Genomic DNA, 12606 nt, shown 5'->3' with positions numbered 1-12606 from the left:
AAACAGTGGGTAGACAGCAGTGAGGAAATACACTCTTACATATTAAGAAGGCCCAGGGAAAATTCAGCCATGAAATAATTTTGATGTCCTGAATTAGCTTCTATGAAATCCAGAGAATATGCTATTTCAGGAATATAGAGTGCCACCAATTTTGCATTCATTTGGAGTCTTTCATTTTTAGCTTCTTGAACAACAGAGATATTTGTTTAAATGCAGAGCAAGTTTCATCCATGCACAAGCCTCAGTCAGCCACCAATGTTCTCTGAAGCTTCATTTATTTATTTAGAACATTTTTGAAACTTGTCTCACTAGACAGCTCAAGGCTGGCTGGAACCTGCTATGGCTAACCTTGAACTCATTTCCCTCATGTTTCAGTCTCTCAAATGCTAGGATTACAGGCATGCACCAGTGTGTCTTATTCCTTTGGTACAGTGTCTTGGGTTTTTTTTTTTTTTTTTTTTTTGGTTTATATATTGTTATTGCTTACAGGGCTTTCCGTTAGTCTGTGCTTGGTGGATGATACACTGGATATAAGATGCTGAGATGGTAGTGGAGAAGAACAGAATTGGATCAGGCAAGTCTGGTACACCATGAGTATTGAAGCAGTGTCATGGAAAACTGTCAAGGGAAGAGCTGGAACAGAGAATTGCTTTCTTTTTCTTCAAATGAGCAATTATTTCCCATTCATAACAGAGCACTCATGTCTGTCATACACAGATGTGATTAGCTTGGTTAAGGGCGGCGTCATTCCAAGAAGAGGTTAAAACTTTAGGACTCATTTAGCAATTAATGTAGTTACTACTGTACCCACCTTTGTGTGTCCTGTTTGCCAGCCATCCTGTAATTGCTTAGGAGAAGCTGTGTCAGTGGACCTCCTGTGTGTCTTAATTGATGACATTCAGCACCCTAGCCTTGCTAATATGTGAGAGATGGACTGGCCCTCAGTCTTTGTCTTTTGTGGCAGAAATAAGGGAAGGAAAGAGTGAGGAGAAGGACAGGGTGAGAACACTTTAACACTGGGGCTGTCCTTGATGGTTTTTCTTGCTAATCATTTTGGGGAAGAGAAGTACAGAAGGCATGCATTTCTATCTGACAGTATTTGTCAGGTGCAAAAGTAATGCCTGTAAAATAAGTTGTTTTTAAATTGGAAACAATTTCAAGCCATCATGGTAAACATTTGCTTTTTCAATTTGAAATTATGGAGAAGAATGCACTATGGTCAGGTATCTCGATGAAATAAGATGACCTTTGGTCTCAAATGTGCTCTCATAAGTAAATGCTACAATTGTTTTCACAGTTTGTTCTGTTACATACCTTTCCATTTAATCTGCTTTATGAAAAAATGAGCAAGGCTTGACAATCCAGGGTATTCATGGGACTGTTTGAGGTCTGCTTGCAATTAAAAAGAGTCTCAGGATTCCCTTTTATTCTGTTTCCTTGATTCAAGGGTGGGGGGGGGGGCACTTGCCTCCCCTTGCATCCTTTTGGAGCCCGTTATAAACTTGTGCAAAGAGCAGCTTGGGATAAGGTTTTCCGTTATTCAAGAAATTGAGATCCTCCAATAAGTTAAGCATTTGGAGAACCTTGAAAGTGTCTGGTAAAATCCCAACTAAGTAGAAATACGCAGGTTATTAAGACAGACCATGAGAAAAATAGCATCATACTATTTTAACCTCACTGTCCTTCAAAGAGGAGAAAGAATCATCACATTTAATTCCTCAAAATGTTGGAGCCTACAAAATTTTTAAAAAGAGTTTTTTAAGTATAAGAGGCCCGACATATTACAATTATAAATGGCAACCATTCAAGAGAGAACTTTTGTGTAATTAAAAAAATAAAGTGATTAAATTCTTTTTGGGTGCTCCAATAGGAAGAATTGCTCCCATTTACTTACACAAAGCCTATTATTGTTACATAAAATCAAGAAAAATTTTTGGAGCAAATTTCCCAAGATTCCTGATTACCCTAAGATGTGTTATTCACTAGACAATCATGTTCTCTAGAAGAGAAGCCATAACTGATGATCAGGTTGATGGTGACTTCGGATTCTAATGTGTCTGTCACAGGTCTCTGTATCATGATAGAGTTCCTGTGATAAAGTTGGTTTAAAATATGGCAGTGTCTCCCACATGATTCCAGAGTAACAGCAGCTGCAAGTTGGCTTTATTGTACTGTGCCATCCAGAGGATGCTATCTGTGAGGATTTTATCACAGCAGTGTAAAAACTTGAAATTTAAAGCAAAATAAGAAAAGCACACTAACTTATGCATTCACTAGAAAGTATCCATATTTTTGTTATAAATATAAAAGAAACAGAGCAAAGAAGACATTCCCTCTGGCTCTAATCCCCCATGGAGGCACAGACACATACAATCCAATATGTTGTAGTTAAAACAGAGGCAAAATCCTATAGCAGTTGGTCACCACAATATTATAGCTGATAGTTACAGATATTAAACAGGTCTAAGACTACATACATGGGACATCAGCATGTAGAAGTCAATAAAAAACAAAAGCAATAAGCCCAATATGCATTTATTAGCTGGATTCTTGGGTGCTTGTATCCACGTGTGCTGGTTCCATTGCTGCAGGACAGGCCACTCACTCTCCCTTCCCTGGCTAAGCCAGACAGGAACCTTCAGAAAACTGGCCTAGACTGAGGTGTCATTGAAGAAGACTGGGCAAATAGGCTCTTTGCCCCTTTTCTCATTTCCATTTTATGGGACACCAAAAGAAATATTATTTGGACACAAACTAGTTGCTACAACAGCCCATTAAAAGTCGACTAGATGCAAAAGAAAGAGAATGTCGGAGGCTGCATGGATATGTATCAGTTTTTCTTGAGAAAAAAATATCCACGATCTAAGGGCTCTTAAAAATGTAGAAAACTTGCCCTGTTACCACGGGTTTTTAGAACACCTCTAAACACACACAAAATAAGACAGATAGTACCTACAAAGTTCAACTGTTGCTTAAACTCTAAAAGCATTTTTGTATTATTTTGTTTTGATACAGAAGGGGGCGGGAACTCAGCTATAAAGAAATATTAAAAAGTATATTTTGTGTGGCCATCAGTCTTAAGAGTATTGGGTTGCTTGCCTTCCCCAGCTTGTGCTGATAGTGTAAGCGTGTGCTCAGGGGTATGACGCAGGGTGCTCTGTCCCTCCCCCTCCTCCCTTAACTCCTCCCTCCCTATCCCATGGCTAAAAAGCCACCCCTCAAATGAGCCACTCCTTTTTGCTCTCGTCAATGGTCTCTGTGAAGTTGGGGTCGTTGTTCATGATGGCAGCATCTGCACTCTCGGCTGACTCAGCTCCCTTGGCCTCATTGGTGTGGTAGGTGCCCTTGTGACGGAACATGTACCGGATGAGGAAGACCAGGGTGCAGAGGATGGTGAAAATCACCACAGCGATGACCCCTAGGGGGACCAGAGAAGGACCAGAGTTAGACAAGCCTTGTCCACATCCCAGATTTTCTCACCACTGCCTCAATCCCAGCTCCCTTGGATGTGACTCTTTCCCAGTGATAGTCACGAGGACAGCAGAAGTAACACATGGCTTCTGTCGGCTTCCAGACACAAAGGGGTTAACAGGAATCAGAACTGACTTGTCCTCTTGCCCAGAAGGAATAAGCAACCTTTCACAATGACAAAATATTCAAGAAGAGGTAAGCATTCCAAATGTGGACCCATCTGATAGAATTTCAAAACAACAAAGTGAGAACTGTAAGAATCAGACCCATCTGTGACCACAGCTAGACACTGCAGCCCTCTTTTGCTTTGTAATAGAAAGAACCACTAAACATAAAATCAATAAAAATGTATAGGACCTGTACAACATGGAGTCAGGTTTGTTAACAAACTGTAGATTGTGAAAAAAGTATTTATGATGTCTGTCTGACAAAGGACTTGTATATAGCATACAAGCTCTTTCTAATCAATAGTGAGAAACAAAACAAGTAATTAAGGAGGTGGAGAAAGATTTCAAGACAGCTCACAAAATTTATATGACAATTAACATATGAATAGACACTCAGCATCACTAGTGATGAGATTACCGCACATCAAAAAGCACAGTGACATCGCGACTCATCTACCAGAGTGGTTGAGTAAGAAGGCTGACAGCAGTGAAAGTTGGTGAGACTGTTGAGCACCTGGTCTTTTAGATATTGATCATAGGACTGTGAGGTGGTTGGATCATTTTGGAAAGCTGCACGTTAATGTCTTACAAAGCTAAAGATCTACTTACTTTAATATCTTAGTGATTGAATTTCTAGGCATTATCAAAGAAAATGGATACTATGTCTGCCTAAGATGTGTGCAAGATTTTTCATAGTAGTTTTACTCATAATAACCCAAATATGGAGACAATCTAGCAATAGGTAAGTAGATAGAACAAAGGACATCATATTCATTCAATAAAATGCAACTTGTCAAGAGAAAGAAATGCTATTGATAGACAAAACAGTGTGGACAGATCTAAAAAAAAAAACAAAATATTATGCAATGAAAAGGAAGACAATTTTTATACCAGTTATTGAAACCTTGGAGGAGCAAAAGGATTAGATGGGGTTTAAAAGAAAGTGGTTATAAAAGCAGCTGAGAAGTCTTTTTAGGATGATGTGTTCTGTATGAGTGTATGAACTTAATAGTCACTGACCTGTGTCGTGCATAGGTTCATATGATGAGTTTATCTTAAAAAAAAGCCAAAATTAATAAGGATAGGGACCTTGATGAGGCTATAATTGAACTTGGGATAATGTCATTTAGCTACCTATTTAAATATATTTTATTTATGCGTATGTGTTTGTCTGTGCATGAGTATGGGCATATGCATGTGGGTGCCTATGAAGGATTCCCTGGAGCTGGAGTTACAGGCAGTTGTGGGCAGTCTGATGTGTGTACTGAACTTGTGTCCATCTGGAAGAACAGTATCTGCTCTTAACTGCTAAGCCATCTCTCCAGCCCCATTTGTTTTAAATTGCTTTTTTCCAGGTGAGTAGCTGCTAGAAAGTCTGTTCTACGTCCTACATACCTCCAATGATAGCTGAGTTTCTGTTGACTCCATTTCTTATAGCTTGGCCTTGTCCTGGGTTATATGGGAAATCAGCACTGGCTGTGGAGAAAGACAGAGAGAGGGAAGTAGAAGAGTCAAATGCACCAAAGAATTTCATACTTATTTCTTCATACAACTCTTTGACACTGTTCATTTCTACAAATGAAATTTCTACCACGTCAGATGGCCCCAAACCTTGCTATTGTCTTGTAGTATCCAAAATGAATTCAAGACCACCCAGTACCTTCCCCCTTAGAAAAGGACTTTCCAAACTGTACTAGCAGGCCAAGTTCAGAGCCAGATAAGGAAGCTGGCTGACTAAACAAATGTAAAAAACATAGTTTTAGTGGTCAAAATGACTAAGTCTACAGTTGTCAAAATAATATTAGCTGTCTCAGAGAAATAACCATACCAAAAATAACAGTTCTCAGAAAAATCCCCCTACCTCACCCTACACTGAATTCTGACAAAAACAAAAACAAAAACAAAAACAAAAACAAAACACAAATTATCCTGACCTTGCTGGAATTCCCTGTGACATTAATAGCTGTGATGTTAATAACTGACCCATAAGTTCAAAATGTACTATTGCTTTGCTGACCATATCATAGTAACCCACCATGGGGGCAAGCAAAGTGAGTCACTAGGCCAGAGGTAGTCACTATGCAAACAGACCAATGCCTGAAAAGGTTACTTGCTACACCAATTAGAATAAGCCAGTTACCCTGTTGCTCAAATCTGCCCCTTACAAAAGTATAAAAAATTTCTTCTTTCTTTGTTCTGGGTCTCTCCTCTGGCCTGCGTGCTGAGAGGGGAGTCCCCAACATGTTGGATCAATTAAAAATCCTCATGCAGTTTTCAGCGATGGCAGTCTCTATGGTCTTTGTGAGTCAGGGTCTTTTGACGAACTCTAACAGTCTCCCACAAACATTCAAGAAATCCCCACCCCCATTTTTGCTGTTTCTTTTTGTACAAGTTCCAATGTTATATGGCTCATTTATGGGCAATGTTAGAGAATCTTAGAATGTTCTGAGGCAGCTGGTCCCTGATCTGCTGATAAGTGTATGATTAGAATAGTTATCTTAGGGTGTCCTCCAGTGGTTGCTTTCAAGACAGTGAGTCCAGAGACACTCAAACCCTGGATGTAATTTGGGAGCATATGACCTTCATAATCCTCCTGTATGATTTAAACAGTCTCTAAATTGCTGATAATACTCTATGGACTTTAATGACATTTTCCAAGCCACTTTACTGTACATTTATTGTTGATGATGTTTTTGTTTTTGTTTTTGTTTTTGTTTCAGGGTTTTTGTGTGTAATACCCCTTGCTGTCCTGGACTCAATTTGTAGACCAGTCTGGCCTCAAAGTCACAGAGATCTGCTTGACTCTGCCTTCTGAATTCTGGGATTAAAGGCATACACCACTTGGACCAGTATAGAACATTTTAGAAGGGACTATTTTTGTTTGTTTGTTTGTTTTTTGTTTTTTTTTAAATTTTTTTGTTTATTTGCAGTTCTTTTAATTCAACCCGTAGGACCTACAGACACAGAAACAGAGGGCTTGTTTTCTCATGTTCTGCTGAGATATGTCTTCCACCCACTTATATTCCATACATTATGAACAGTTTGGGTTTATATGCTGATGAGATTTTTACAGCACCCATTATTTGTTCAAAAGTAATTGCTTCTTTAATATTTAGCATGGCTTTGATAAAGCAGTAGACCCTTCAGGAATGTGTAACAGGCTTAAAGTTCAGAAACACTGAGAGGAATGTTAATGGCTTAATTTTCTATTTCTTTCCTGCTTAAAAAATAGAACAAAATTTATATGTTTCTCAAAGATGAATTCCATGTAGCACTCCAAAGACAAATAGATTCTGAAAAACCTTTCTCAGGTCAGTGGAGCATCTATAATAAGTAATTCATACAAGCAAATTTCGTTTCTTTTTAGCAGGACTGGGTATAAAACCAATGGCCTTGTACCTGCCAAGCAAGGTTCTGCCATTGATCTACATTCCCAGACCCTTCCAGCCCACGGATAGATTTGCAAGGGTTGGGCTTCCACTTGAGCAGTTCAAGCAGACTTATCTCCCTATGGAGCTAACTTTTCCTCCAGTAGATGGAGCAGAGAATCAGATCAATGCCTGCTGGATGGTGCCAAGTCACTGTGAGAAACATTTCCAAGGTCTGTACTGGTATGATAAACAGAGAGACCAGTGTTACCATTCAGGTAGTGAAAGAGTAGTAAACTCAGTGCTCCAAGGTATGCTAATCATAAAACAGATAGTGACATTCCTCCACCCACTCACTTCCTGAGTTCAAGGAGTATTCATTCAAAGAAAGTCACCCTGACCATTACCGGAAGCTGCAATGCAAATGTGCTATTGTTAGGGGCTCTTAGAAGCTGTCTTGAGAGTTAACAATTACCAGGTATTCCTTGTGACACCTGTGACTTTGTACTTCCTTGTGACTCTTATCTGGTATTTTTGGTATTTTCCAACAACGCCCTTCCCACCTCCTTGAGTTGTGGTTTTTCTCCTTTAAATACCCCCTTACTCAGCTACTCGGGGCGCCACAGTCCTCTACCCCTGCGTGGTGTATGACCGTGGGCCCAAGAGCGCTCTTGAATAAAAATCCTCTTGCAATTTGCAACAAGACCATTTTCTCGTTGGTGATTTTGGGGTGTCGCCTCTCCTGAGTCAGAACGTGGGGGGGTCCTCACGTTGTGGGTCTTTCAGTAGAACCTTGCTGGGGACTCAGTTCATAAGGCTAATTTATCCCTGGGTATAGAAAGCTAAGAATCTTTAGGACAATGACAAAAAGAGTCAGAGACCTTTCTCTTCCCATCTCCTTAGAAATATGTGAATGAAATGTGGGATTTCATATTTTCAACTAGCAGGTGTGATTTAGTTTTCTCTCTTAGATTCATTTAAAAATTTTTAAAATTTGTTTTGTGTATGTGTGTATATGTGGATACAAGCATTCAAAGATGTACTGGTGGAGTTAGAGGACAACCTGCATGAGTTGGTTCCTTCTTTCTACCAATGATTAAACTCAGGTGGTCAGCCTTGACAACAAGTGGCTTTACTCCCCGAGGTGTATCACTGGTCCCAGACATGACAGGTTTACCTAGGATCAGAGAAAATTTTCTCTCTTGGATTTGTACATTGCTAATCTTTTTGATCATCAGCATCATTCAAGCCTGCTGACTCTGCTAGCCATAATCTCTGACAAACATATGAGTGAAAGAAAATTTATTTCCAAATCCTCAGGATTCTTCAAACTCTTCCAAGTCTTTAATTGTGCATGCAAAAAGTGCCTTTGATAGAATTTGTTTATATTAACTGGCTTAATCCTAAATCTAGATATCTTTGAAAACAATTCAGTTTGCTTCTTCTCCTAATGGTTTCCCTCCAGTTCCATCTCAGTTTAATATTTTTCCGGGATAGATAGCATTGATTTAAGATTTCAAACCAAGAAGGCAAAGATCAACCATGTATAGGCTTATCACTCTGTGGTGATTTGAATGAGAAATGTGCCCCATAGGCTCAGGTATTTGATCACTTGACACCCCCATCCCCTCCCACCCCCCCACACCCCCCAGTTAGTGGCACTATTTGGAGAGGTTATATAACTTTTAGGACATGAAGACTTGCTGGAGGAAGTACATCACTGGGTGTGGACTTTGAGAGTTAATAGACTCATTCCACTTCCAGTTCACTCTCTCTACTCCCTTCATGCAGTTGAAGATGTGATTTCTCAGCCTGCTATTTTGGACTCTCCCTGTGCAACTGAAACATAAAATCATCCTTTCTCTTGTGGGGAGCTGAGGAAACCTCCAGTGAATATATAAAGAATAAATGAAGCTCTGACTGAGTAGGTATTGTTGAAAGGTCATGCCCATGTTATGCCTCAAATCTACAGGAAATTGACAAAGCCTTCCTCCTGGGTCAAGCTCAGAGGATGGAAAAGCCTTTCTCTGGTCCAGGTAAAGATGCTAAAATATATATACAAAAACTAGCAACCACATGTTTCTTCCCCTGAATGTTTACAGCCTGAGACTGCTAGCCTACAGACACCTTCTTCCTTGATTATCTAATTCCTCCTCATGTGCTGTGCTTGTTTCCAGCCGCAGTGTAATTGGTGTCACTCCATCAGAGTGGCAGATGCAGGGCCCACCTGACCCCGCCTTCCTTCCTATGTTTGTTTTCCCTTTACTCCCTCACAATCCCAGTCAAGTTTCCAGAACTAAGCTTTGCAAAAAGTGGCATTCTTCTTCTGTAACTGCCATGGCGTTTTATCACAGCAACAAAAATAACTAATATTGCTTGATATTAATCTGGTCACAAAATTATGTTATGTGAATAAAACCAGCCTACATAAAATACAGTAGGAAAATAATCAGATTTTTTTTTCTTTAAATCTGGGTCTTCTTTCTCAGAGAATTATTACTCTGTAGATATGGCACATTCATTCACATACTAAATCTTTATAGAATATCTTCACCATGTCAAATTCCATTCTGAGGATACACAGTGAACAATAAAATAGGCAAGACTGTATTAATGAGATTTTCCTGTCCCTAGTGGTCTAATTACATGCACCATTGAAGCCTTTGTTTATAGAGTGAAGATGCTAATTAAAAGTGTGAATGTGGTTTGAATTATGATCTCTATTTCTGGTGACTTGACTGAGGTTGCTTTGTAGCTTTTATACTGTGTGTCATGCAACTCATATGACCACAAAGCTCAGTAAGATTTGGTTCATTCCTTGACACTGCCACTTTTCAAGGATGAAGTTTAGACCATCATTGTCCATCTTTTACACCTTCAGGTCTTTTGATGGTGTAATTACTCTTCTCCATATGTTATTTGGTTCATCTCTAGCCTGACTGGAATTAGAACCCAAGTCAATTTCAAAAGAAATAATCTTCCCACATTTGAGCCCTTTGAAAGCTAGGAAAAGCCAGGAAGGTGAGTTGCTTAAAGGCCCCATTTTTTAGGTAGTTGAGTATAGGTTAGACCTATGACAGGAAAGGCCCTTTTAGGTGATAGAAATAAAAATTATGTTGGACCTACTGAATTTTCTGTACCTCTAGGACTCTCATGTGGGCCTTCCTTCTAGACATCCAGAGACTGTGCAGATCATGTTCCTTGTCTTCCGACAAACATAAAACTTCTGACTTTCTCAAACAATATGAAATTTCAAAACACATTAAATATCACCCTAGAAATGTGGGAACAGCATGTAGGACTTCATACTGTGCCAGCATATGATTTAGTTCTTTCCCTCTTAGAGTTGATTTAAGATTAATTTATATGACAAAAATTGCAAGGTAGTTTTGTTATCAGCTACTGTAACAACATTTGTTACCTGCTTAGCTCTAATAAAATGCTGTGCACTTCAGGAATTTGTAATTTGTAATGTGGCAGATGAACTATGGCAAAATTTCTTTTTGCTTCAAAGCCTGTGGTGTTGTGTCCTTAGCCTCAAAATTACTAAAATCACAGATGCTTAGACATACTGGTAAGCTCTTCTCATCTGCATGATTCCCCTCCAGCACTAAGGATGGAACCCAGGTCCTCATGTAAGCCAGAAAGATGCTCTACCACCATCCTATATCCCAACCCCTCTCTAGTTCCTTTGATAATACAGCTATAAATGGTGCCAGGAGTTTTGGTAGAGGGAGAAGAGACAAAAGATTACTCAGAAGAATAAGAAGAGTGAGAGAACACTTGAAGCCTCCCAGGATTGCCACTGGTGTGAATCTGAGCTTCTTGGTCTTGTGAAGGTCCTATGAGCATCGAATGTCTCTCCAGCTTCTTTCCCTATGAGGCCACTTTTCCAATTAACTATTCCGAATGCAATGGATTCCTAATGCTTCAGACTAGCTCATGAGAAAATACTCCCTGGTTTGTCTGGACATCTTGTTTACCTTTCTCTTTTTCCATCAAATTTTACTTCTTTCTTGAAGGAAGGTACCCATTTCCAATTAAGTGGCCAGGTCCCCTTTCAATGGCTATAGTATTAATTCTTATCACTTCCCTTTCTTTCTATCTTTTATCCATGGGTTCTCATGTATGTGCACACGTATGTAGAGGCCAGAGGACAATTTTGAATGCCATTCTTAAGGCACTATACAGCTTTAAACAATAAGTCTTTTTAAACAGTCTTTCATGGACCTGATTGGTTGGCCAGTAGCCAGGATGTACTTGTTTCTGCCTCTCCAGTGCTGGAATCAAAATCACTTGTCATTTAAAAAAATGTGGGTTTTACAGATTAAACTCTGGTCCTCATGCTTATAAGTCAAGTATTTTATCCATTGAGCCTTCTCCCCACCTCTTATTCCTTCTTATGTGGTAGATATCTTTTTTATGGATAAATCTAGCTTAAAGTTCCATTCTGATGAGTGATAATGTTGTATAATAAGGGATGAATGCATATTCATTGATGGGCATAATTAAAACTACTCTGTGAAGGTTGTACAAACATCTGTGGAGCCTCTTTGTGTTTGATAGTTTAATGTCAACTTGACACGAGCTAAAGTCATCAGAGAGGAGGGAGCCTCCACTAAAAAAATGCCTCTATAAGACTGGGCTGTGGATAAGCCTGTAGAGCATTTTCTTAATTAGTGATTGCTGGGGGAGGCTTAACTGGTGTGTGTGTGTGTGTGTGTGTGTGTGTGTGTGTGTGTGTGTGTGTGTGTGTGTGTGTAAGAAAGCAGGCTGAGCAGGCCATCTTAAGTAAGCCAGTAAGCAACACCCCCTTCATGGCCTCTGCATTAGGTCCTGCCTCCAGGTTCCTGCCCTGCTTGAATTAGTGCCCTCACTGCTTTTAATGATGAATTGTTATATGGAACTGTGAGTGAAAAAGCCCTTTCCCTCCCAAGTTGCTTTTGGTCACGGTGTTTCATGTCCAAACACAACCATCACAGCGACAGAAACCATAACTAAGACACTCTTCAATAACTCTTTCATGCAGGTATATTTAAAAACTCAGATGCTCACTCTCAAAACGTTAAAGCAAGGCAAGAGTTTTAGTCTTTCTTTCACACAAATGAGGGAAACAAACATATTAAATAAAGAAAGCACATAAAAGATGCTGTATTCACTAGACCTTGGATGTTAGAAACCAATTAGTGGAAAACCTTCAGGCCATTAGAAACCCTTACAGAATCAAGGACATTCATAGTTATTTTTTTCCCTCTTTCTCTCTTTTCTTTCATGAGAATGCTGATTTTTATGGGTTTATTTTTAATTTAAGCCTGGTTATTCTAATCCATGTGAATGCTTACTCCCTTGTGGCAATGCTATTTTATTCTAGCAATCATAGCAATTGCTGCTTTGGTAGATGTAGTTCATTGTTACTGCCCTTTCTCCTGGGTACCAACATCTTGGAATGAGTATTGAGAAATGCAGTGACCAAGACACAAGCCTCGGATGTGGATGGTAAAGCTCATTCACGGCATGTGTTCGAGTCTACTGCTGGTACTCCTGTCCCCCTGCCTTCCAGCCCCCTGGGAGAGCCAAACAATTCTAGTGGTGCTGAAATA

At 39.6% G+C, this 12606-nt stretch overlaps 1 protein-coding gene across 4 annotated transcripts in view; it reads right to left on the bottom strand.

Moving 5' to 3' along the window:
- Positions 1–439: 439 nt before the first annotated feature.
- Positions 440–12606, bottom strand: part of Cntnap2 (contactin associated protein-like 2) — a 2241333-nt gene continuing 2229166 nt past the window's right edge. For 2 of the 4 annotated variants that reach the window (NM_001004357.2, NM_025771.3), the window contains 2 exons: positions 5034–5114; positions 445–3418 (listed from right to left, as the gene is read on the bottom strand). In NM_001004357.2, the coding sequence (NP_001004357.2) occupies positions 3219–3418; positions 5034–5114 (281 nt within the window). In that variant the 3' untranslated portion in view covers positions 445–3218. Of the gene's footprint in view, positions 3419–5033; positions 5115–12606 lie in introns of all 4 variants that reach the window. The other 2 variants (XM_030255547.1, XM_006506483.4) reach the window with 2 other exon arrangements.

The sequence above is a fragment of the Mus musculus genome, chromosome 6, assembly GCF_000001635.26.
Source record: "Mus musculus strain C57BL/6J chromosome 6, GRCm38.p6 C57BL/6J".
Lineage (NCBI taxonomy): Eukaryota > Metazoa > Chordata > Mammalia > Rodentia > Muridae > Mus > Mus musculus.
Note: the sequence above shows the minus strand (reverse complement) of the source record. Positions and strands in the feature narration are given on the sequence as shown.